Source organism: Leucoraja erinacea, chromosome 17 (genome assembly GCF_028641065.1).
Source record: "Leucoraja erinacea ecotype New England chromosome 17, Leri_hhj_1, whole genome shotgun sequence".
Lineage (NCBI taxonomy): Eukaryota > Metazoa > Chordata > Chondrichthyes > Rajiformes > Rajidae > Leucoraja > Leucoraja erinaceus.
In genome coordinates, this window is record NC_073393.1 from 16,604,933 (window position 1) to 16,628,868 (window position 23,936).

The 23,936-nt window shown below is 44.7% G+C and overlaps 1 protein-coding gene across 2 annotated transcripts in view; it reads left to right on the forward strand.

The window, feature by feature from the left end:
• exoc3l1 (exocyst complex component 3-like 1) overlaps nucleotides 1-23,936 on the forward strand; it is a 56,651-nt gene that overhangs the window by 14,452 nt on the left and 18,263 nt on the right. Inside the window, exons 2-5 of one of the 2 annotated variants that reach the window (XM_055648683.1) lie at nucleotides 6,429-6,589; nucleotides 9,893-10,112; nucleotides 13,948-14,620; nucleotides 20,780-20,900. In XM_055648683.1, coding sequence (XP_055504658.1) covers nucleotides 6,429-6,589; nucleotides 9,893-10,112; nucleotides 13,948-14,620; nucleotides 20,780-20,900 — 1,175 coding nt within the window. The remainder of the gene's footprint in view (nucleotides 1-6,428; nucleotides 6,590-9,892; nucleotides 10,113-13,947; nucleotides 14,621-20,779; nucleotides 20,901-23,936) is intronic. The other variant, XM_055648684.1, reaches the window with a different exon arrangement.

The following is a 23,936-nucleotide window of genomic DNA, read 5'->3' on the forward strand; positions in this document are numbered from 1 at the left end:
GAGCACCCGAAGGAAACCCACGTGGTCACGGAGAGAGTGTGCCAACCTCCACAGGCAGCGCCCGAGGCCAGGATCAAGACTTTACAGATGCTGGCCTAACCACTGAGTTCCTCCATCAGTTTGTTTTTCACTCCATCATATTTGTAACTGACCAACAAAAGATTTCAATGGATTTTTTTGAGGGTTGTGGCTTCTTCACTGAAATCACACGGTCCCAGAGTTTAATCTGTACTTCCAGGAGAGTTGGCAAATATTGCACCAAGACCAGAGGCAGCAAAAGCTTGAGGAGAAGACTGGAAAATCTCCATCCCATCCCACATCCATCCGCCATTAAACATTCATCCTGTACATGTAAGACAACTATTATTTTTGATCAACACTTCTTTGGCCTCTGTAAACTGTGCCCTTGTGCAGGGAGTGGATGCAAAAGTAGGATAAAATAAAGCTAGTGTAAATAGGTGATCAATGGTCAGCATAGACATGGTGGGCCAAAGGGCCTGTTTCCATGCTGTATCTCTAAAAAAAAAAAGAACAGGGTGGTTATGCTCCAACTTTTCCAAGCATAGATCTGACCTCAGCTGGTGTCATGTGTGCAGTTCTGGTAACTGAGCGGCACAAAGTAGATGATAGCACTTTATCTAATATTCCCCTATCCTAACTTTTTAATCATTCAATTAAATCTAATGTGTGGCGAGGCAGAAGTCCTGAGCCGTGTGAAGCAATTTGTATGATTCATCAAAGGCTTTCGGTAACTGGCAAGGTGTCCCATGCACCTTAGCCACTGAGAGACTGTGATTCTAGGGAGTGTCGTCCTTTCAGTGTCAAAGATGTTCAGTAGTAGTGGGCTAGATGGCCAGGCCCATTTGTAATCCATTTGTTTTGATATGTAGCTTTTAGCAGGTGTTGCTTGGGCAGCGGAATCTGGTAGCATACAACATTCTTTCCTTCATCAATCAGAAGTTTAAGTTTAAAAGTTGAAAAATCACATTGTTGCTGTATAAAACCTTGTTTCGGCCGCTTCTGTTCTGTTCTGGTTGCTGCACAACATGAAGGATGTGTACGTTTTGGAGAGGATGCAGCAGAGGTTGATCGGGATTATGGGGATATGGGGGAAAAGCCGGAACGGGGTACTGACTTTGTACGATCAGCCATGATCATATTGAATGCCGGTGGCTGGTAGGGCAGAATGGCCTACTGGGCCTGTACCTATTTTCTATGTTTCTATGCATGGATTCGAGAGTATTAGCCGTGAGGAGAGTTTGGATGAACTTGAATTGTTTTCTTTGGAATATCGAAGCTTCAGGGGAATCCTGGTAGAAGTGTACAAAGTTATGAGAGGCATAGTTAGGGTAGTCAGTCACAATTATTTTTCCCCAGGGTGGAAATGTCAAATGCCAGAAGCCATAAGTTTAAGCGGGGAGGGGGGAAGTCATACGGAGATGTGCGGGGTAAGTATTTTTACACAGAGTGATTGTTGCCTGGAACATGTTGCCAGGGAGTGGTGGTGGAAGCAGATATGACAGCAGTGTGTAAAGAGGCATTCAGACAGACACATGGACAGGGAGTGGCCAGAGGGATATAGACCACGTAATGGCATTAGTTAGATTGGCATCACAGCTGGCACACAAATTGTGGGCCGAAGGACCTGTTCCTATGATGTCCAGATTCATTCATTCTGTTCTAACTATCCTGCTGACTCTGGCAGGTGTGAGAGGAGAATGGACTGCGAGATGAAGGAAGGCCTGAATGTGATACCCATTATAGTCCATTGTCAGGCATTTGATTGCTAGGCTGGCTCAGCTGATGAATGGAAACTGCCCAGGGTGTAGATAACGTTATCTGTATGATGTACAGTGAACGTGGAGGAAGGTAACACTGTTTCCTGGTGGCTCTCTATCAGCATCTCCCATTGTTGACTGATTGAGACTTGTCAGTCTACGTTCCCCCTCAGCTGATGCACTGTGTGCCTCTCGTTGTTTCAACTTCAGCCAGATTACTGAGCAACAACACAAAACAATGCTGAATGGTTTGATTATGTTTCAGTGGCCACGTGCCTGCTGTGGGAAGTTATTTGCGAGAATGAGAATCGTATGTTTTCAACCCATGATCTTCCAGGTCTATGTGTCTGAGTTCAGGGAATATCCATCCTTTAATCAGAGCTAGACACAAAATGCTGGAGTAACTCAGCAGGTCAGGCTGCATCTCTGGAGAAAATGAATAGGTGACGTTTTGGGTCGAGGCCCTTCATCAGACTGAGAGTCAGGGAGCGGGAAGCTAGAGGTATAGGAAGGCACAACACATAGCAATATGGGCAGTGTTCACTGGAGTTTAAGGTCACATAGGCTTGAGGTCATGTTACTGCCTGATCCTGGATTAAGTATTGGCAATGCTCCTACTACTCCTAGCATCTCTGTGAGGTGACCAACAGCTGAAAAGGCTCTGCTTTTAGACTCCTCCATGGCTGATGCTTTCTCAATAATGGGCTTAACACTTAAGAGACCAATTTCCCTGCCGTCCAGCTTCCAGCCTGTCCTCACATTCTACACCACTCTTGACAACCTTGTTGACGTTCTGATCAAAGGGTCACAGATTCCAAAGCAAAGCGCAAAATGAGTCAGTGACTTCAGGAAAGGAGGGGAGGAAGCTGAAGGGAAGTAGCTGCAGGGGAGAAGTAACAGCAACCTGTCGGATGCTGTACACACTAAAAACGGAGACAAATGAAAGGATGTTGTAGTTAATCAGAGTTCCTTTTGAACTGGTTTTAGAAGGGCAGATGCACAAGCTTCCTCTCTATTGAAGAAGCAGTGGCTTCTTCTGGTCTTGCACTGCGTACAATATTTTGCTTGCTTCCTAAGTTAAATCTTAACATTTATTTTAACTCAGTGTCTTGGTCCTTACAAATTTGTTAGTCTTTACATTCACCACGTGATAACTGAAAAGTAATCCATAGATCAAGGTCTGTTCACTATTGAGGGGGTCTTTACATCTATGTGTGTGCTAGCCAGCTGGAATTACATTTGACTCTAGATGTCTGAAACAACTGCTGCAGCTCTTAAACAGCTGTTCCTTGCAACACCTAGCCTGACACTTGGAGAGGGATTGTTCGAATTATCCATCAGCCAGGCAGACCCAAGCTCTTGTACAAGCTACATTGAAATGTTTCCAGTCTGAGGAAGGGCAGTACATAAGACATGAAAGTTATGTCCATGGGGTCCATTGTTGATGATAGTACTAGACTGATAAGTTGGGGGTAATGAGTTGCAATTGCAATTCAGCTCGTTTTGAAACTGAAGCAATAAATCTGGTAACTTTTGTGCTGATACTAAAGAGAAATGACCATGAATGCTGCTGGTAATTGCTTCTGTGATGTCCCTCATCCATCTTTCACAGCGGACTTTAAACCAAAGCCTGCTCTATCCTCTCGCATTAAAAGGAAGATCCCAAAGCATTTTTTTATGGAGAAGTAAGGGAGTTCTGCAAAACATCCAATCCAATATTTATAACATCCAACATCGCTAAAGTGGCTTGGTATAAATGTAAAATTGTTCCTCGTATGTGTAGGGTAGCATCCGCTGGTCGGTGCGGACTCAGTTGTCTGAAGGGCCCGTTTGCACACTGTATCTCTAAACTAAAGCAAATTATTTTGTTATTATCTCATTATGATTTGTTGGAGTTAACAGTGTGAACATTTGTAACAATACGTTGTGTGGCCACACTAGGAAGATGACTTTTATAATGCTGGGTTGTGCTGTGCTTGTGAAAGGAGCAATATTAATCTTAATCCATCGGTCTTTCTCTCCTTTGCTCTCTTTCTCGCTCACTGTCCCTTTTATCTCTCTTCTCTCTCCCACTCTCTTTTCTCTTCCCTCTCGCTTCTCTCTCTCTTTTTCTCTTGCTCTCTTTCTCCTCTTTTACATTTGCCAGCTCATGAATGCTCCAGCCTATGTCTGACTCTAAGTCGCAATAATATGATCGGACTGGAGAGAGCTCAGAGGAGCATCACCAAGATGTTGCCTAGTTTACATATAACAGTACACATAAATATTAATAGTAAACACAATAATAAATACAATGCATGCAAAACAGCAGAATGGTGCAAGACTGCAGTGTAAAAACTGAGGAGTGCAAATGTATATTAAAGTAGGATGACGGAATAACCAATGAGATAGAATTGAGAGTAAGAGTATGTGGCTGCACCTCTGGGAATGGAGTGTGAATGTGGAGATTGGTTCAGGAGTCATTCCTAATGTGGGCAAATAGGATTAGTGCAGATGGACTAAAAGGTCCGTATTGAAATGATGGGCCGAAGGGCCTATTTCTGCACTGTACAACTCTGAATCAATAGCGCAAACAGTGGTACACCTCCTTTCAAGGCAGCTCCAAATGGGCAATATGCTTTAGTTTGTTGGCCTAATGTTTACATCACATTTTCACTGTAGTGGTTCTGGTTGTAACTCATAACTGACTTGTAAATCAAATTCAAATCTTTCTGCAAACTACAGGATTTCTGTCATTTAAAATAAGGTGCTTGAAAGTAGAAGCCAAAAGATCACATTCAATGTCTGGGTAATAAATACTTTGTTTTGTTTACGTTCCCAATGTCCATGGAACAATATGGAAATGGTGCAACTGAGTTTATTTCTGCTAACCTAATGTGGGTTCAAGGCACAGCGGTATTATTTATTGCTTCCAGTTACGTTGCGGGGAACAGGAATGGGCCTGCAAAGGCAGTAAAGAGACCGACAATCGGTTTCCGCAGATCTGTGTACTTTGCTCATGGATTACTCTCTGATGTACCTCATCCCCAACTTCCCATTGTTCATTGAGCAAGAAGTCCAACACTGTAGACCAAGAATCTGCAGATGTCTGAGCCTGGAGCAAATAACAAATTGCTGGAGGATCTCAATGGGTCAGACAGCATCTGGAGGCAAATAAATGGTTCACATTTCAGGCCGAGACCCTGCGTCAAGTCTGTTTGACCCATTAAGTTCCTCCAGGAGTCTGTGATTTGCAGCCGTTTGTGCAATGGTTTTTTGCCAACAAACTTAAATGTCATCTTATCATCCAGATCAATATTTTCTCTTCTGGTCAATGTGATTATAGTTCATGAATTACTTTTTTTTTTAATGTTCCAGTTTATTCCCATAGCCTGACAGTTTGCAAAGGCTGCATTAGTGCCATTGTGAGTTAAGTGACTCCTCAGTAACAAGAGTGGCTGCTCACTCATCTCATCTAGGGCAATCCATTCTTACACCCACAGCTAGTTCAATGCCAGCACAGGATCTAACACTCATTGGATTCTCATAAAAGTCAAACTCAACATCCATGAGCAAGTTATTGACGGGGCCACATGGGTCGATCGTTCCTTGATCATTATCGTGTACAGATCCTGGTCTCCCCCACCTAAACAACACAGTGGAAGTGCCTACAACACACCACCAACTGCTCACAGGAATAAAGAAAGGGCATTATATATCTGATGCCCACAAGATATAAATAATCAAGTGGAGACACAGGGGACTACAGATGTTGGAATCTTGTGCAAATCAGCAGGACTAGATGGGCTCAATGGCCGCCTTGAACATTGTATTTGTTATAGAAACAATGCATATAATACTCTCGATTTTGTCTGGAATGAATAGAAAGGGGAAAACATCAAAATAAAAGCAATTAATGGAATTCAAACGATCTCATTTGTAAGAAGAGTTATGCAATTGTTCTATGGTTATTTTACATTGTTATAATTTGAATGTGCAGCACGCTGGGTTCTTTGTACAACATGATACTGGGTCAGTTGTGCTATACAGCTTGGTTTATCATGACCTTGGAGAGTGAACATGTACTTATTCAGCTACAGAAGGAAATGACGGCTTGCATTTACCTTCACTCCCTGCTATTGGGAAAAGCTTTCATCCGTCCAGGTCCAACAAAGTCACGGGCAGGCGCTATGCAAAGCTCACGAGTGGCCCGAGCAATTCCTGAGCGGTGCGTGGCCTCCTAGCCTGGCCACTGGTTGTTGCCTGGTCTGCTACTTGTTCACTGGTCTGAGATATTGCAATGGAAGAGCAAGAAGGTGGGCACACACCACTGGGGTCACATCAGAATGCCTTAGATCACACAGGAGTTTACGCTCAACAATAGCCATTACTGTTGTATCCACTATCTACATGGATCTGTGGTGGGTACAACTTTTGGACCTTGGCTTTGGAGTTGGTGGCAGCATTCGAGGGAAACCAAGCAACTTCCAGCAGGGGCAGGGGAGAAGCCAATCGCTTGGAAAGTCCCAAACAATCTCTGAAATAAAACAACTAGTGGAGCAATGGTGCCATTCAGAATAATCCTTCTGGTCTTTCTAAAGTAAAAAGGAGACTTTCGATACATAGAAGAGAAGGATTCTTTTACCCTTCTGTCCACTCTGTTTCCTCCAGACAGCGCATGGCCTGAGCTGGAGAAAGCTGAAAAGCTGGCCCGAGGAGCTGCCTTAAAATGGGCCTCGGGGATCTTCTACCGCCCAGACCAGTTAGAGAGACTGGGCCAGTATCGCAAGAGGGAAACGCAAAGAACGTCCTCCGTTCAATCCAGGCTGAAGGTAAGTGTGAAAAGGATAGTGCCTCATCCCATCCAAAGTGCCCAGCAAACAGTGGCTGAGCTTGCACCATGCTGTCCTTGTCCTGCCCCTAGCATGGAGTAGCCATGCCTCCTCTAAAATCCTGAAATCTATCCGTAGCTGTTCCAAAGCAATCAATGACTGATCCACGGTCCACTATGACTGCGAAATCCAAAGATTCAGCAACCTCCTGCATGAAGACATCTCTCCTCATTTCAATCCTCAATGGTCCAACCCTTATTTTGAAACCACCAGTTCCAGATTCCTCAGCCAGGGGAAACCTCTTCCCTGTATCTACACTGTCAGATTCTCAAAGAGTTTTGTATGTTCCAGCAATATCACCTCTCATATTTCTAAACCATTTAAAAACATATCAGAAATAAACTTTATTTGTATAAATACAGGCAATAAATAAAAAACGGAAATAATCCATGGTTTTCTATATGTTCTCTACGTTTGTGGTGTAATTTGGTCCAAATCAGGTGACAGGGGTTATGGGGCGAAGGCTGGAGCATGGGACGGGATGGGACAGGAGAATAGATCAGCCATGATTAAACAGTGGAGAAGGTTTGATGGGCCAAATGGCCTGATTCTGCTCCTGGAACATATGAAATTATAAATCCCAGAAACTTGTCTGCATTCTACTTTATGGGAAGCACGCCCTTATTTAGGCAACGTGCATGATATTCCAGGTGTGGGCTCAACTGCACCTCATATAATTGCAGGACTATATTTTAGCTCTTATTGCTCAATTAGCACTGGTCACTTTCAGCAGGTGCCCGGATTTCCTGAATTTACTCCTGCTCATCATGAGCTAACGGGTCAGATGTCATGGCTGGTCCTTGGAAAATGCAGAAACAGATGAAAGGCGGACACCACCACAGTGGAACAGAGGACAGGACCTCCCACCCAGATCTTTTTCAATGGGCTATTGAATTTCAGCCCACTGACCCTAGTGATGCACAATACAAAGGTCAGCTTGAGGAATGCGGGGTTGGTGATCCTTTGGCCCTGCTGCCCACCAATCACACAACACTATCTTAGTCAGGAACATGAGCTTTTCAATCTCACCCTGTCAAAATCACAGCATTAATGTTTCCGTTACCCACTACCTTTAGTTTGGAACATCCAAGCACTTAGTTTCACAATGCTACTATATAACTCTGATTCCCAAGCAGAGATATACTCGCCCTGTCCTGTAACATTAAGCAGCATTGTTGCCAACCATTTCTATTGTTGCAAGTCACATCTCCATGACGTCACCGGACCGTGTGCCTTTAGTAAGTGTTTCGCAGGGTGTAAGGAAGATTCACTAGAAATATGGCAGGGCCTAGGGCTTTGATTACGTAGGAGCCAGAATTATTCTTATAGGGTGGCACAGGGGTAGAGTTGCTGCCTTACAGCACCGGAGACCCCGGTTTGATCCTGACTATGGGTACAGTCTGTACGGAGTTTGTATATTCTCCTTGTGACCGCGTGGGTTTTCTCCAGGTGCTCCAATTTTCTCCCACACTCCAAAGACATTCAGGTTTGTAGGTTTATTGGCTTTGGTTAAAATTGCAAATTGTCCCTACTGTGTAGGATAGTGCTGGTGTATGGGGTGGCCGGTGGTCTGTGCAGACTCGGTCAGCAAAAGGGCCTTTTTCTGCGCTGATCCCTAAAGTTAAAAATAAAGTCTAAAGATATAATATTCCAAATTATATGTAGAAGGGAACTGCAAATGCTGGTGTATTACTGAAGATAGACACAAAGTGCCGGAGTAACTCAGCGGGTCAGGCAGTAGCTCTGGAGAAAAAGGATGGGTGACATTTCGGTTCAGGACTCTTCTTCAGACTAATTCCAAATTACAATGGGTTCTGATCAGATGGAAAGGGGGAAAGTATTTCCACTGGCAGGAGCCTGGCCCTTGCAGACCACAGATGAGTTAACTGGAAAAAGTATCAGCACAGGGGAGAGACAAGAGAATTCATTTTTACACAGTGTGTATTACAGAAGGTCAAATGACAACTGCAGAAAGGGAGTTAGATTAGCCCTTGCCAGCATAAAGACTGCAGGGTGATGGGGAAAGAGAGGAACTAGTTGGTTGCAGCTGGTTTGTGTCAACCAGGAAAAGTGTCTTAACCCTGGAGAAGGTGCAAAGGGGCTTTATGAGGATCTTGCCAATTTCTACAGCATGGAAACTGAGCTTTTGACCCACTACAACTATATCTCAGGCAGCCATTCAATACTAATCCTGTGCTGAACCCCATTTTACTCACCTCACATTCCCATCAACTCTCCCCAGATTGTACAGGTGCCATTACTTCAGGAAAGTAGCCAATACCATCAAGGAGCCATACCCACTCTGGCCGAGTTCTCTTCTCCCCACAACCACAAAGAAGGTGAAAGATCCTGAAAACTGTCACCTCCAGGTTCAAGAACAGCTTCTCCCTATTGACCATCAGGTCCAGAACCATCTTGCAGAAATGTAACCACAAGCCTACCTCAGTACCAAACTACTATAGATTTTGCTCCATTAAGGTTGCACAGCATACTTTGGCTTACACTATCGTGGTCTGGTTTACCTTGAATAACGGATAAATTATTGTTGTGTTGAATCAAGAGCAGGTTTGGAGGATTTGTTTGGCAAGGAACACATGCAATGGCAATGAGATAAGATTTAGCTATATAATCCTAAACATATTACATATATACTCTAAACTGCTGAGATCCTTATATACAGTATATGAACAGAAAGGAAAGGGACATTTCTAAAGGGTTCAGATGGAACTTTGTTAGGCAGTGGAACTAGAACAGAGTTACACAGGGGTTTTTAACTCAACCAATAATTGGAGTACCTAACTCTTGGAAGGATGGAGGAGACAGAATCTATCCTCATATTTAATGTGCACTTGGATCTGCTCTTGAAGGGCCTTGACCAGCAGGATGCAGACCCAGGAAGTGGGATCAATCAAACATTTCGGCAAGTACGCACAAAGCCTGTTGAATGTCCATTTAACAGAAATTTATAAAGTGTTTTTTATTGGAGAGCTCATTCAAGGAGATACCATGGGTGATGGGCTGAAAGGTCTTTTCTACAGGGTAACGTTCTGATAACAGGGAGGATCCAGCAGTGAGAAGGCTTCAGAGTGCCCCGCTATTCCCAATGGCCGGCTACATTTTGGGAAGGATTCCAAGCTCCAGTTGGGAATGCTGAGATGGGACTCCCCACTTTCAGCCTGCATGCAGCATGAGAGCACGAGGCTACTGTCCATCTGAGGGAGTTGTTGCTCTTCTGTTCCGCAGTCAGCTGTTCAGTCCTACCTGGAAGGGGTGGGGACAGGCCTCGGGCAGCTGAGAGCCTCCCTGGACGACATCCGAGCCGTGGGCCGCACAATGGTGGAGGTCCAAGAGGAGTGCCAGAACAAGGTCAACGGCTTTGAAAGCTTGGGGCAGCTGAGCAGCCTGGTGTCCGATCATGTCCAGCTGTCCACTGCAGTGCACCACCTGCATCAGGTCTTCTCAGGTAAGGAGGCCCAAAGTGTTGTCTCTTCACCTTTTTCCCACTGTCTAATTAATTCTCCATTATTTAAGGGTGTTCCACATGACCAGTTCTCTCGCAACTCCGGTCCAGGGTTAGTTACCATGTACACCAGTTCATCTCACAGTCCCAATCCATATGTAATGAAGGATGTTAGATGTAGAGACAGATTGTACAGGCTGTGTTTGTTTTCCCTGGAACGAAGGAGATTGAGTGGGTGACCTGATAGGAGTATATAAGATTATGGTTGATAGTCAAAATCCTGTTCCCAAGGTAGGGGCATCAAAAACAAGAACGCATAGGGTTAAGGTGAGATGAAGGAGTTTTAAAGGATTGGCTCTAATCATCTTGACAGAAATTATATCCAGTCAATAAAAGTTACAAATAAATTATGTCAATTATTCCTGGGAACATTGCCAACCTTAATATTGATTCTGATGGATACGTGTTTACACAGAGAGTCGTTGATATCTGGAACACACTGCCAGAGGAGATTGTGGAATCAGATAGTTAAGATATTTCAAAGGCATTTACACAGGCACTTACTGTAAGTAGCAGGATGCAACCTAATGCGGGCAAACAGGATTCATATAGGTGGGTTAAAGCTGGTCAGCATAGATGTGATGGACTGAAAGGCCTGTTTCTGTGCTCTAAGATTCTGGCTGGCTAAAACACAGGCAGAGTTCTCCATTGATCAGTGAAATAGTGATGTGCAACAGGTACATACGTGCATACCTCATCCAGGAGACAGTGTAAATAACGGAGAGCTCAGTCAGTGTGGTAGGAGAACACCAGCTTGGATTACTTACTTAAATCTTCGGAGTGGAGCATGAGCTCAAAACGTCCTCTCGCAACAACCAGTGACCTGTCTGAGCTGGCCCTCCAATTTCCTCAGTACAGCAATCACGCCTGAGTCCACGTCTTGCTCCGGCCTAGAAGGATAGATGGCATAGGACAGGCTGGTATCAGAAAAGCAGGGCTAAATTGAAAGTGTATAAAGGATATTGAAGAAAAGTGCAGGACTTGAAGGATGGTTACCAGCTGTAAATTGGATGCTTGTCCTGGATTAGAGCATAAATACAGAAGTTACGATGAAGGAAACAAGAGTCCAATCAGCATCCATATGAATCAAAGTGCAAGAGGAGATCATTGTTGCCATGATCTCCTTAGTGAATACAGAAGCTAAATACTCACTTAGTATCTCGCCTACATCCTCTGACACCAAATGTAATTTCCCTCCTTTATACTTCAGTGGTCCTACCTTCTCATTGGTCACTCTCTTATTTTTAATGTACAAATAGCCTTGGAATTTTTGTTAATCCAACTCACCAATGACATTTCATGGCACCTTTTTACCCTTCTAATGCCCACTTTAGTTCTTCCTTGCTTGCTTTATCTTTCTCAAGGTCCCCGTCTGATTTCATCTTTCTAAACCTTCCATATGCTTCCTTTGTCCTTTTGACCAAATTTAGAACCTCTTTGGTCATCCAAGGTTCCCTTGCCTTGCCATCTTATCCTTCCTCCTTATTGGAACATGCCAGTCCTGAACTCTGATCAGCTGGCCATTAAGCAACTCCCACGTGTCAATTGTGGACTTACCCAACAACAACTGCTCCCAATTTATTATCCCAACTATTTCCTGTTTTTACACAGAACGGTGGATGCCTAGAATGTGCTGTAAAGGCTGGTGGTGGAGGCAGATATGATAATGACATTTAAGAGGCTTTGGAATAAGCACATGGATATGGTGGGATATGGATTACGTGCAGGCAGAGATTTGTTTGACTTGTCAACATGTTTGGCACGGACATTGTGGCTGAAGGGCCTGTTCCTGCACTGTACTGTTCTGTGTTCCATGCACCCTGCTGTGGCATGCCTTATGCCACTGACCTGACTGCTGCTGTTGCTCTCTCCTCTGTGGTCATTCCCACAACCGTATTCAGAAGTGCATACCTGATTTCAAGGGGAATGGCCACAGAGGATTCCTGCACTAACTGCCTACCCCCTTTTCTGGTGGTCATCCATCTGCTTTCTGCCTGCACCTTGGGTGTGACCATCTCACAGTAACTCCTATCCTTGGCACCCTCATTGTCCCGGATAACCCTGAGATGTCCATGCAGAGCTCCAGTTCCCGCACACGGCCAGCCAGGATTGTTATTGACGGCTCACAGTGGCTGTTATTCCTGGTAGGATTGCTGTGTGACAGATGGATATAGGACTGTTTCAGCCAAAAATGGAAACAATGTCAAGGTTGGCAATATTCCAAGGATTAATTGACTTCTTATTTATTTGAAATTTTTATCGACAGGATGTAATTGCAGTCAAGATAATTGGAGGCATTTCAAATTTGCTTTTTTGGTGGGGGTTGGGGTTAGATGAGGCTCATTCTGAATAAAGCCACAGTGAGGGCAACAATGTCATCAGGTCTCCTCTTCACAACTTACTGTTGCTGTAGAATGATGCAGTGATCCCAGTGTTAGTTTACTCCACGTCTCTCCTGTCTGGTTCATGGCCTATTACTGTGGAAGACAATGCTTCCTTTGCTCTTCCTGTTTTAAGTAGGAAACATATATTTCCCTGTAGTGGCTTATCTTGGGCACAGACATATCATTGGGAGAGAGCAGCCAAAATAATTGATTAAATGGGATGAATTATTTTTCTGCTTAAACAAAGATATCAGCATTACGTTTAAGAGGCATTTAGACAGACACTTAAACAGGCAAGGTACAGGATACAGTTCTAATGCAAGCAAATGGGATTAGTAAAAATGTCGACATGGGCATGATGGGCTGAAGGACCTGTTTCTGAGCTGCATGACTCCATGACTCTATTACTGGTTCTATGTACAGTTAACATGGAGTCAACTCCTAGAGCCATATTTCTATATTTACTTCTTGTCACTTCCAGCTTACTGATGATTTATAATGTCTGTCTTTTGGGTGCTCTAGTTTTCTCCCACACCACAAAGACATACTATTTGGTGGGTTCACTGGTTGCTGTAAACAAACCTTGGTGTAGTTGGGAGAACCAGGGTGGAATAAATGGGCATGAGAGAGGTTTTGGGTTGCATATGCTTTGGCCAATGTACACAGCACTCTGCACTCGTTGCTGCCTTGTCCACATCCTTCAGATAGCCATGAACAACACCCCGGGTCCTGGTGTATATCCACATTTCTCACTATCTATCTGCTTTATGACTATCTATCTTTCCTTCATTCTTCCAGTCAGTTTAATTTTGGGGGAAACATAGAAACAAGAAACTGCAGATGCTGGTTTACATAAACAGATACCAAGTGGCCAGGCAGCATCCTTGGAGAACATGCATAAATCAGAACAATGGGAAAAACTTCTGTTGTTTTTTGCACGGACTTGACCATCTTTCATCCTCCAGACAGACAGGGTCCAAATGCGGCTACTTTGCTCACTTGGGCTCCATGTTATAGTACTGGTGTATCGGTCTAGAGAATGCAAATTCAGTTGTCCAACATAGGGGAGAGTGGGGCGAATTGGACATCTGTTTCAAAGGTACTCTACAGGCACTGACGCTTAAAATGTATATTTTTTTATTACTGATTACATTCTTCACCCCTCAAAAGGAGGGAGAGTTTGCTGGCATTTTGGTTGACAGCAGTGGGCATTGCATGTCTTAAAATTAGGGGAGGGTGGTTAAAAAAAAAAAGGAGGAGGTTGCAAAAAGATGGCAACAAGGGATGGGGAATGAGTGAACCAAGCTTGCAGCACAAATGTAAGTTCGATTACATTAGGCGATTTGGCTGAAATTCAAAGGCGGTTACAAACAGAGTGAACTGTTTGCTTGCAGTCCCTGAGGTTGTGGCAGAGACACGACAGCTGATAGAGGAAAGGAGGCTACTGGAAGCACACACCAAGCTGATGGAGATGGAGTGCTGGCGTGACGACATTCTCTACCAGCTGCACCGTGCCGGGAAGCAGAGCACAGAAGGAGAACAGGTCGTCCTGTCGTACTTCAGTGGTGTCGGGCAGCTCAACGAAGACCTAGTCAAGGAGCTGTGGGACGTGGTGAGCTGTGGACTGACCCTGGTAAAGCAGGACCCCGCACTATTCGTCTCGGCGATCCGCGTGATCGAGCGGGAGGAGAAGATCGATCAAGTGACCTTGGACAGTCAAAGCCAACACAAGTTTCTCCCACCTGGACGGCCCAAGAAGCTGAGGCATATGTTTTTTAAGGTTATCGAGCAATCAACTGCGGCACAGTTCAGAGCAAGGCACACGGACACAAAGGGTCCAGGACTGGCCAACCATTTAGCAGCCTTGCAGAACAATGTGCTCAATGATTTGAAAGTCGTCAAACACTTAATGGTGCAATGTTGCCCTCCGCACTACGATATCCTCCAGACCTACGCGGTGCTTCACCACACCTGCCTCTCGGGACATCTGCAGGATATCATATCCTGGGACCTGGAGAAGGGTGAGATCTACACTGTGCTGAACTGGATACGTCACGTCTACCACAGGTAGGTGGCAGGGCAAACGTTCATCTTGACCTTTGGGAATCCAATGCGTTGAGAAATTGAATGGTACGGTTAGAATGGTAAATTAGTTTATTTGTATTGTTAAAGGTAGAGAAGGTCAGGGATTTGAGATCAAAGCAATGGGTATTTTGACGATAGATAAAGTCACAAAGAGATACAGAAGGGAATCTGGTCCTTTGTCCCACCAATTCCATGCTGGTTATCAACCACCCATTAGCACTAATCCTAGATAGACACAAAATGCCAGAGTAACTCAGCGGGAAAGGCGGCATCTCTAGAGAGAAGGAATGGGTGACGTTTTTGGTCTTCTTTAGACTGAACCAAAATGTCACCCATTCCTTTTCTCCAGAGATGCTGCCTGTCCCGCTGAGTTACTCCAGCATTTTGTGTCTATCTTTGGTGTAAACCAGCTTCTGCGATTCCTTCCCCTATATTGATCCCTATATCGCTCTCCCGACATTTCCTTTAACTCCCCTCAGATTCTACCTACCTTCCAACACTCTAGTGGCGATTTACAATGGCCAATTAAAAACTACCAGCTCTCTGTCTTTGGGGTATGATAGGAAATTCCCAAAGGAAAACCATGGATTCACAGGAAGAATATGTGAACTATGCAGACAGTGCCCCAGGTCAGGATTGTGCGCAGGTTGCTGAGAACTCTTGAGTTAATAAAATTAATTGAGGTTGGCTGTTTGAGATGTAGTAAAGATTTTGAGAAGAGTGTCTGTTGATAATTTTGGCTCAGGATTGCATGTTAAAAGTGCCTTGAGTTTAGAGCATCACTTGTTTTTACAATGATAATGTTGAGCATTAGAAACCCTGTGCTGGACAGCCTAGGAACTGATAAGTTTGACCATGAGAGTAAATCACCGCAAAAGGTAAAAATGGATTGTAATACCTTCTATAGGTGTATAAAAAGGAGAAGATAAGCAAGGGCAAATGTAGATCTCTTACAGAGAGACAGAAGAATTGATAATCAGACATCAAGAGATGGGAGAGGATTCAAACAACTAAGTTATATCTCCTACAATTGAAGAAGTTACCTACCCAGGTATTCCAGAAAACGAAGCAAACATAAGAAATAAATATTTGTAAACAAAATGAACTCGGGGAGAATTTGTTGAGGCTAAAAGCTGCAAAAGCCCAGGGAGTTAGGATTTACGTCACAGATTTATTGAAAGAAGTGGCTTTAGTGATAGTGGATATTTGTTATTGACTGTCTTGATCGATGTTATATTTTCAAGTCTGCTGCTGATACAAAATTAGGTGGGAGTATTAAAGATGCCATAAAGAAATCTCAAGGGGATATCGACAAGCTGAACAAGTGGATGAGGACGTGGCAGATGCAATGACATGTGGAATAATGTGGGTTCCAACTTTGGTGCACATAACAGAAAAGCAAAATATTATTAGTTGACGAGAGACTGATGTTCAGAGAGATAGGATTGTGTTAGTAGACAAGTTCAATCAGGTGTAACTAACAATTAGGAAGCCAAACGGAATAGGGGCTTTTATTACAAGAGGGTTTGAGTACAGGTGTAAAGATATCTTACTGGAGTTATGTAGGAACATGGTGAGTGAGACCACATGATGTATTGTCCATTTTCTTTGTCAATCCATCAGGAAAATTTGCTCCTTAGTCTGCTTACAATCCACTAGATCTCCCCCAACTTTCAAAACGGATACCTTTTTCTATGGTCTGTCACAGGATGAATTGCCAGGCAGACAAAGAAAAAGATTCAAGAATGTCCTCAAAGCTTTCTTGAAGAAATGCAACTGCCCTCCATTAACTCCTGGCAATCTCTGGCCTACAGGTGCTCAGAGAGGCAACGGAGCACTCAGGATTGTGTCCTTACATCAGAGGTGCGGAGAGGCCCATGTTAAATGGTAGAAGGAGTTCACAAACTGCCCAGCTATCCATTACCCCTCAACCACCTCCTGCCCCATCTGTGGGAAAAGCTGTGGGTCCCACAATGGTTTCAGTAGTCACTTCAGAACCAACAGAAACCATAGTGGAAGCAAGTCACATGCGGGCAGGGGAAATGAACTGGGCATTATGTTTGGCATGGACATTGTGGTCGAAAAGGCGTGCTCCTGTCCTGCAGTGTTCCATATTCATCCACGATCAAATGAAGAAGAGGTCTCCTCCACTTTCACAGACTCCACAATTGTTAAATTCCCACAACTTTCTCATCCCCCGACTCTATGAATAAGCCGCGATTAAGCAATCCCATCTAACTAATTTTGAAGAAAGATCATTGATGAAGCAGCTGAAGATTGGCGAACCGCAGACAATGTCCTCTGACAGCAACGTCCTGAGAGTTCCGCTGTTGTCCTGTGACCCAGTGGTGTACAGCACAACAGGGTGATTTGTCATGAGCTGTCTGAGGTTATTTGCAAAAATGGGTCAAGCCTATATGCAATTTGGGCCTGGTGGTACTTTTGGAAAGCAGATTCTATCTAATGAACAAGAAATCGATAAACCTGTGGAGGCTGGAGATGTGAAATGACAACATAAATCCTGATAACGTACAACACGTCGGGCAGAATCTGTGGAAAGAGAAACAGTGAAAGGTTCATGTCTGAAGCTCTGGTAGAATGAGTCTATTTAATTAACTAACTTAAAATTTTAAGACAGTGAGGTTTGAATTCATCGCTCCTGATCATCAGCCCTGGCCACAAAGTTATTGGCGAGCAACAAGACCCGCTATATGCTGCAGCATTAACTGCATTGTGGTAACCTATCACAGTGATGTCAGTGAGGGGAGGGGATGTACTAGTGCTGGGTACAAAAGCACAGGGGTTATAGTTAATGGATCATTACTCCAGAGAATGCAAGTTCAAATCCCACCATGCCACTTTGAGGAAGGAGAGATTTGTTTTTTCGGGTAGCTGGGGAGTCAAATGTCTAATGATTGATGAGGAATGCGCTGTTTTTTTTGGCCAGCCAGGTTCACTGGCAGTCACCAACAAAGGCTGTTCCAGCTGCTTAACGCTTAGACAACAGCAATAAAACAAAACGGATTTATTTGTCAAAACCCATTCAGTCTCCAGGATGCCGAATGTTGTGTTATCTTATCTCAAATATTATTCTTGCAAAGACTCCCTACTCGTGCTTTAATCTTTCTGCTTGGTTTTATTGTTTGAGAACCTCTCAAAACATTGATTTAAAATGGCTTCACTTGCATGAGCTAGTCTTGCTCCCATTCTTGAACTGACTTTGTGGCATGATAAGACTTCTTGCTCGTGGCGATTGTGACGCAAAAAAAAACTATTGTAAGCCACGATATAATGTCAATCAGCAGTATTTTTTTTACTTGTTCACTTGAGCTTCTATGAGCTGCTTGGTAAAGCCAGCATTTATTGCCCATCCCTAATTGCCCTTGAGTAGATGGCGGTGAACTGCCTTCATGAACCATTAGGGCGGCCACGGTGGCGCAGCGATGGAGTTGTTGCATCACAGCGCTTGCAGCGCCGGAGACCCGGCTTCGATCCCAACTACAGGTGCTGTCTATACGGAGTTTGTAAGTTCTCCCCGTGACCGCGTTGGGTTTTCTCTGAGATCTTCGGTTTCCTCCCACACTCGAAAGACACACAGGTTTGGAGGTTAATTAGCTTGGAGTATGTGTAAATTGTTCCCAGTGTGTTAATGTGTGGGGATCGCTGGGCGGAGCGGACTCAGTGGGCCAAAGGGGCTGTTTCCACGCTATATCTCTCAACTAAACTAAGCTAAACTAAACTAAACGACTGTGATCCTGGTGAAGGCATTGCAACAATGGAGAGGAGGAATGTTCAGGGTAATTAATGGAATGCCAATCGAGCAGGCTGCTTTACACTGGATGGCGTTGTGCATCATGAAAAACGTTGAAGTTGCGCTCATCCAGGCGATGGGAGAGTCCATCGTGCTCCTGGCTTGTGCCTTGTAGATGGTTAAACCCCTTTGGAATGTCAGAAGATGAGTCAGTCACTGCAGGATGCCCAGCGACTGACCTGCTCCTTAACTGTTGGTGTTTATTTGGCTGCTCCAGTTGAGTTTCTGGTCGATGGTGATACTCAGGATGTCGATGTTCAGGCATTCAGCAAAGTTAATGGTATTGAAAGTCTATGAATGGAGGCCATTAAAATCTCTCTTTTTGGAGATGGCAATTGGTTGGCACTCTTTTGATGTATACTGTATATTACTTGGCTGAATTAGTTTGAAGTAAGGTCCAGGTGTGAAGCCTCACCTGTCCATTGCACTCCACAGGTGCTGCCTGGCCTGCTGAGTTTCTCCAGCATTTAAATTTTTGCTGAAGATTCTAACATCTGCACTCTCTGGTCTCTCCTTAGCCTTGACCAAGAACCTTAGACTCCAGGTTATAACTAGCTGTTATTACCAGCTCCGATCTCCTCACAAAAATCCATACCTCCAGATTCAGGGGCAGTTTCTTCCCAGCTGTTATCAAGCAACTGAATAATTCTAACTATAACTAAAGAGCGGTCCTGACTCACCATCTAACTCATCGGAGACACTTGGACTACCTTTAATCAGACTTTATTGGACTTTATCTTGCACTAAACATTATTCCCTTTATCCTGTACCTCTACACTGTGGACGGCTTGATTGTAATCATGCATAGTGGACTTTATCTTGCACTAAAACATTCCAAACATTTTGTAGGTATTCCTTCTTTAATCCTGTGTACCTCTACACTGTGGATGGCTTGATTGTAATCATGCATAGTCTTTCCTCTAACTAGAAAGCATGCAACAATAAAGCTTTTTAATGTACCTTGGTATACGTGACAATAAAGTAAACATTCCAAACATGTGTGCCTTTGTAGGTTAATTGGCCTCTGTAAATTGCTCCTAGTGTGTAGAGAGTGGACGAGAGAGTGGGATAACTTGTGTGAATAGGTGATCAATGTTCTGAGTGCACATGGTGGGCCGAATGCCTGTATCCATGGTCCTTGTAAGAGCAGAGGAAAATAGGTGCAGGAATATGCCCCACTGTTCAATATGTACATGGCCAATCTGTCCCAAGCATCTCCTTGCCTAGTTCCTCTTTAAATACCCGCCAATGATCTGACCTCCACAACCCTCCAGGGTGGAGAATTCTAGTGTTTCATCACTGGCTGTGAGCAGGAGTTCCAAGACTCCTCATTTATAAATGACCACCTCCCCTCTAACCATGTCCCCTCATTCAGAAATCTCCCACAATTGGAGGGGCGATTAGCTTAGAGATACAACCCTGGGGGCATACAGAATTCCCCAATTCTATTAGTCCTTGCCCACCCCCTTCCTCATCTTCGATCACCAGCCTTCTGGCTATCCTCCTTATCCCAGTTTCTCATCCCCCACCCAACCCCGTTCCCGATAGTCTGAAGAAGGGTTCGGCACTAAACGTTGCCTATTTCCTTCGTCAATTTGCAGAGACCATTTCTCCAAACCTGGACACAGACCCTTCTGCCCACCAGGACCATCTTGACCTTCGATCACCAGTTCTATGTTATCCCAGTTTCTCATCCGTTCCCTACACACTAGAGTCAATTTGCAGAGACCATTTAACCTACACGACTGCACGCTCTCGGATGTGAGAGGGCACCTGGAGGGAAACCGATGCAGTCACAGTGCTAACTCTACACAGACAGCACCCGAGGTCAGGATCGAACTTGGGTCTCCGTCGCTGTGAGGCAGCAGCTCTACCAGCGACTACACTCTGCCGCCCATTTCTTAATAACTTCCCTATGACTGATTCATAGAGTGGTAGAGTCATGCATCACAGAGTGGGTCCTTTGGCCATTGTACCTAGCTATACCAATCCTTTCTGCCCACATTAGATCTGTAGCCTTGTCCTTGTGGATCTTGTACATTTCAATAAGATCACCGCTTATTCTGCGAAACTCCAAAGAAACTCCAAACTGCTTTCAGTTTGTTTCTCCATTCACTGTTCAATTGAACTGTTTACCCTCACATTACATTCCTTGGCTTTACATATTGCGAATGACAGGAAATAGCCATTGATTGAAGGGAAGGAGCCCCGCCCACGAAGCAGCCAGTGCTTCCACTATGTTCAGTCAATGTCTCAAAAACGGTAATCTTTCCTGATGGTGTTATCGCATCCCTGCTTCCTGTTTTTGTTTTTGTTTTCTTTTCCCCCAGCAGTCCTGAAATGATGGATCATCCGGATCTCTTTCCTGACGTTGATGTTGCTTCGCTGGGCCCTCTCGTTTCTCAGGATGCACTGGAGCAGCTACAGAATAAATACGTGAATGCCGTCAGGGTGAGTCCACAAGGCTTTGACCTTGGGAGAATCTGTCAGGAATTGGATTTATCTGATGCTTTTTGTAAAAACCATAACTTTAAGCAGCAGCCACATAAATACTCCCGAGGGAAATCAAAGCAGTGAATCACGGTGTGAAACTGGGTTCATAGTGAAAGAGGTGAGTGCTGGGCTACATTAGTGTAGTGCCTATATTACCAGGCTGGTATGGAGCTGGCTGCCTTGATCCAAATATAAGGGCAAAGCATAAACCAGGCAGGATTTAAATTCAAGTATTATTTTAAGAAGGCTGGGAGTAGTGACCATGATAGGAGAAGGAGTAAAGGCAAGAGGTGAGGAAGAGAGTGGAAAGAGGAAAAATAAAGGGAAGCAAAGGAGGAGAAGAGAGAGGAGTGGCAGGAAGGAGGATGCAGGAGTTGAGGGAAGATGCAGGAGTTGAGGGAAGGTGCAGCAAGAAAGGGAGTGAAGAATAAATAGGAGGTGGGGTTAAGGCAGAGGAGTGATGGGGAAGGAAGGTGGAAGAGTTGAGGGAAGGTGAAATAGAGGGGAAGGTGCTAGAGTTAGGCAGTGAGGAGGGAGCTGGGATGGGAGGAGAGGAGAGAGGCAGAGGGGAAGATGGAGATGGAGACTGACAGGGCAGAAGGGGTGGGAAGGAGAAAGGGAAAGACATGTTTATGAAAGACTTGCAAATCCTTGTCAAAATATACCAAAGCAGCTCGCAGCTATTTGGGATCATGTGAAGTGCAGACACTGCTGTAGGCAGGGCCGGCCTTTGGTGGGGCGGGGCCCAATTGGGAACAACTTTCATAGAAAATATTAATATATAATTATAAATGAGTCATATTCAGGCAAGTGCCGTGAGTAATTACTCAGGGTAGGCAACTTTATAAAAAATCTTAAACCGCGCTTGCGCAGATTGTTATCCTCTCCGTTAAAAAGTAAATAAATAAATAAATAAATAAAGTGACAATTCAATTTGCCCAAGGCTTCCAAATCTCCTACTTTCTGAATTATTGAATGGGGGTGGGGGGTGGAGGGTGAGAGCAGGTGGAGAGATGGTGGGAAAAACGGGAGCACACTGGGAAAAGTTGAATCAGTTGTGATCTTATTGAATGACAACACTTGTTCAAAGGACCAATTGGAGGGAGAGTTCCTTTCGCAGCGTGTGGGGAGTCTGGCCAGGGGTAAAGTTGCAGGGAGGGCAGAAGCGTTGAGAATGAGGGGGTCGAGGATCATGCCAGTAACCCACTCACTCACCGCTGTGTTCCGGGCGCGGAGCCACCGCATTGTGGCCAGGGAGGGAAGCAGCTCGCGTGGCTCCGAGCGGCCGCCGGGACCTCAGCGCCTTCTGCCAGCCCGCTCACCTCTGGCAGAGCTCTCCATCTGAACAGTGAGGGGACCAGCTCAAGAGCAAAGATCATAGAGCGGAGTGGATCACTGGGTGATGGATAACAGGACAGCGGGCACTGGAGCTTACTCCTGTGTCAGTGCGAACAAGGGACCAATTGAGGTTACTCGCGCTGACATATGGAGTAAGCTCTACCGCCCGCTGTCCTGTTATCCATCGCCCGCTGAAGCACTCTTGAGCTGGATGCTGGCATGATCCCCGACCCCCTCCTTCTCAACGCTCCTGCCCTCCACGCAACTTTGCCTCTGGCCAGATTCCCCACACGCTGTGAAATTCACTGTTGCACATGTGACAAATAAAGTGTAATTATGCTCCTAGAGCTAACCCCCTTAGTCTAGTTCAGTAAAACACTGAATCAAGCGCTGGACAACCAAATCATTTATTTTAAGAAACAATGGCGAATTGCCTATACGATACCTAGCCACACCGTGGGATCAATCCTTGTCTCTGCTTGTCCAAGCCTTTCAGCCTCGTGCAAGCAGATACTTCCAAAAGGTTACGCAGTCCCAAGCGCTCCTCCAGAAGATTAACAAACGAACCTCGTGGAGGTTACCTTTTATCGGTCATCGGACCCTGTGGGGCAGATCTACATGGGGGTGGTGGCCCCTACAAACCAATCACAGATATCGATTACATTAAAGTGTTATTGACAGTCCCCCAACCCAATTACAAAGCATCCCATTACAATATTTCTACAGAAGCTTCTGGAAGGAAGTCAATCAATCAAGTAATGTAACATTCTCCTGGGGAGTATAAACAATTCAAACAAGGTTTCACACTTCAGCCAATCCCCAAACAGTAACATAAACACCTTGCAACATTATTACCAGTATTTACAATCCTTCTGCAGCCAGCATATCATGCTAATGCAGTCCAACACCTTTGGGTTTCTCAGCAAAGTGCTCATACATTTTAACAATTGTGAGAACATCTCGACCTCACCATATCTGATAGTTTAATCTAGGACCTAGACTTCCTGGCACCAATCAGCTTTGCACAGAAATTGACCAAACAGGTTTTGTAGGTGCCCTGATACTCCATTTTATATGTCTCTATTTTAGCCCACATTAACAAAAGCACCATTGCACCACTTGTGAATTTCACAGAGTGGCGTCTGAATACAAGCTCATCCCTCGGAGTGAGCAGGTGGCTCGCTGAGTGATTTGCCTTGCTCGGGAGAGAATGCCGGCACCCGCTCACCTATTCCAGGGAGCGTCGTGATTACGGTAGAGAGGGTGGAGTAACAATTCCCAATGATGTTGATTGGGTTGGAGAGCTTGAGTTAGAAGGAGACATTGTAAAGTCTAGGAGTAACATGAAAAGATGTATAATGTTGTGAGTGACGTGGACGGGGTCACTAGCAGAGAGTCTAGAGAGGTATCAAAGGATACAGGTTTAAAGTGAGGGGAACGAGATTGAAAGCGGATCTGAGGGTAAGCGTTTCACACAAAGTGTAATATAGAATGAACTATCAGAGGAGGTGGTGGAAGCAGGAACAGTTGCAACATTTACGAGACATCTGAACAGAGACTTGAATGAACAGGGCATAGAGGGATACAGAATTAATGCAAGCAAGTGGGATTAGTACAGATGGGTATGATGGTTAGTATGGAGGTGGTGAGTTGTAG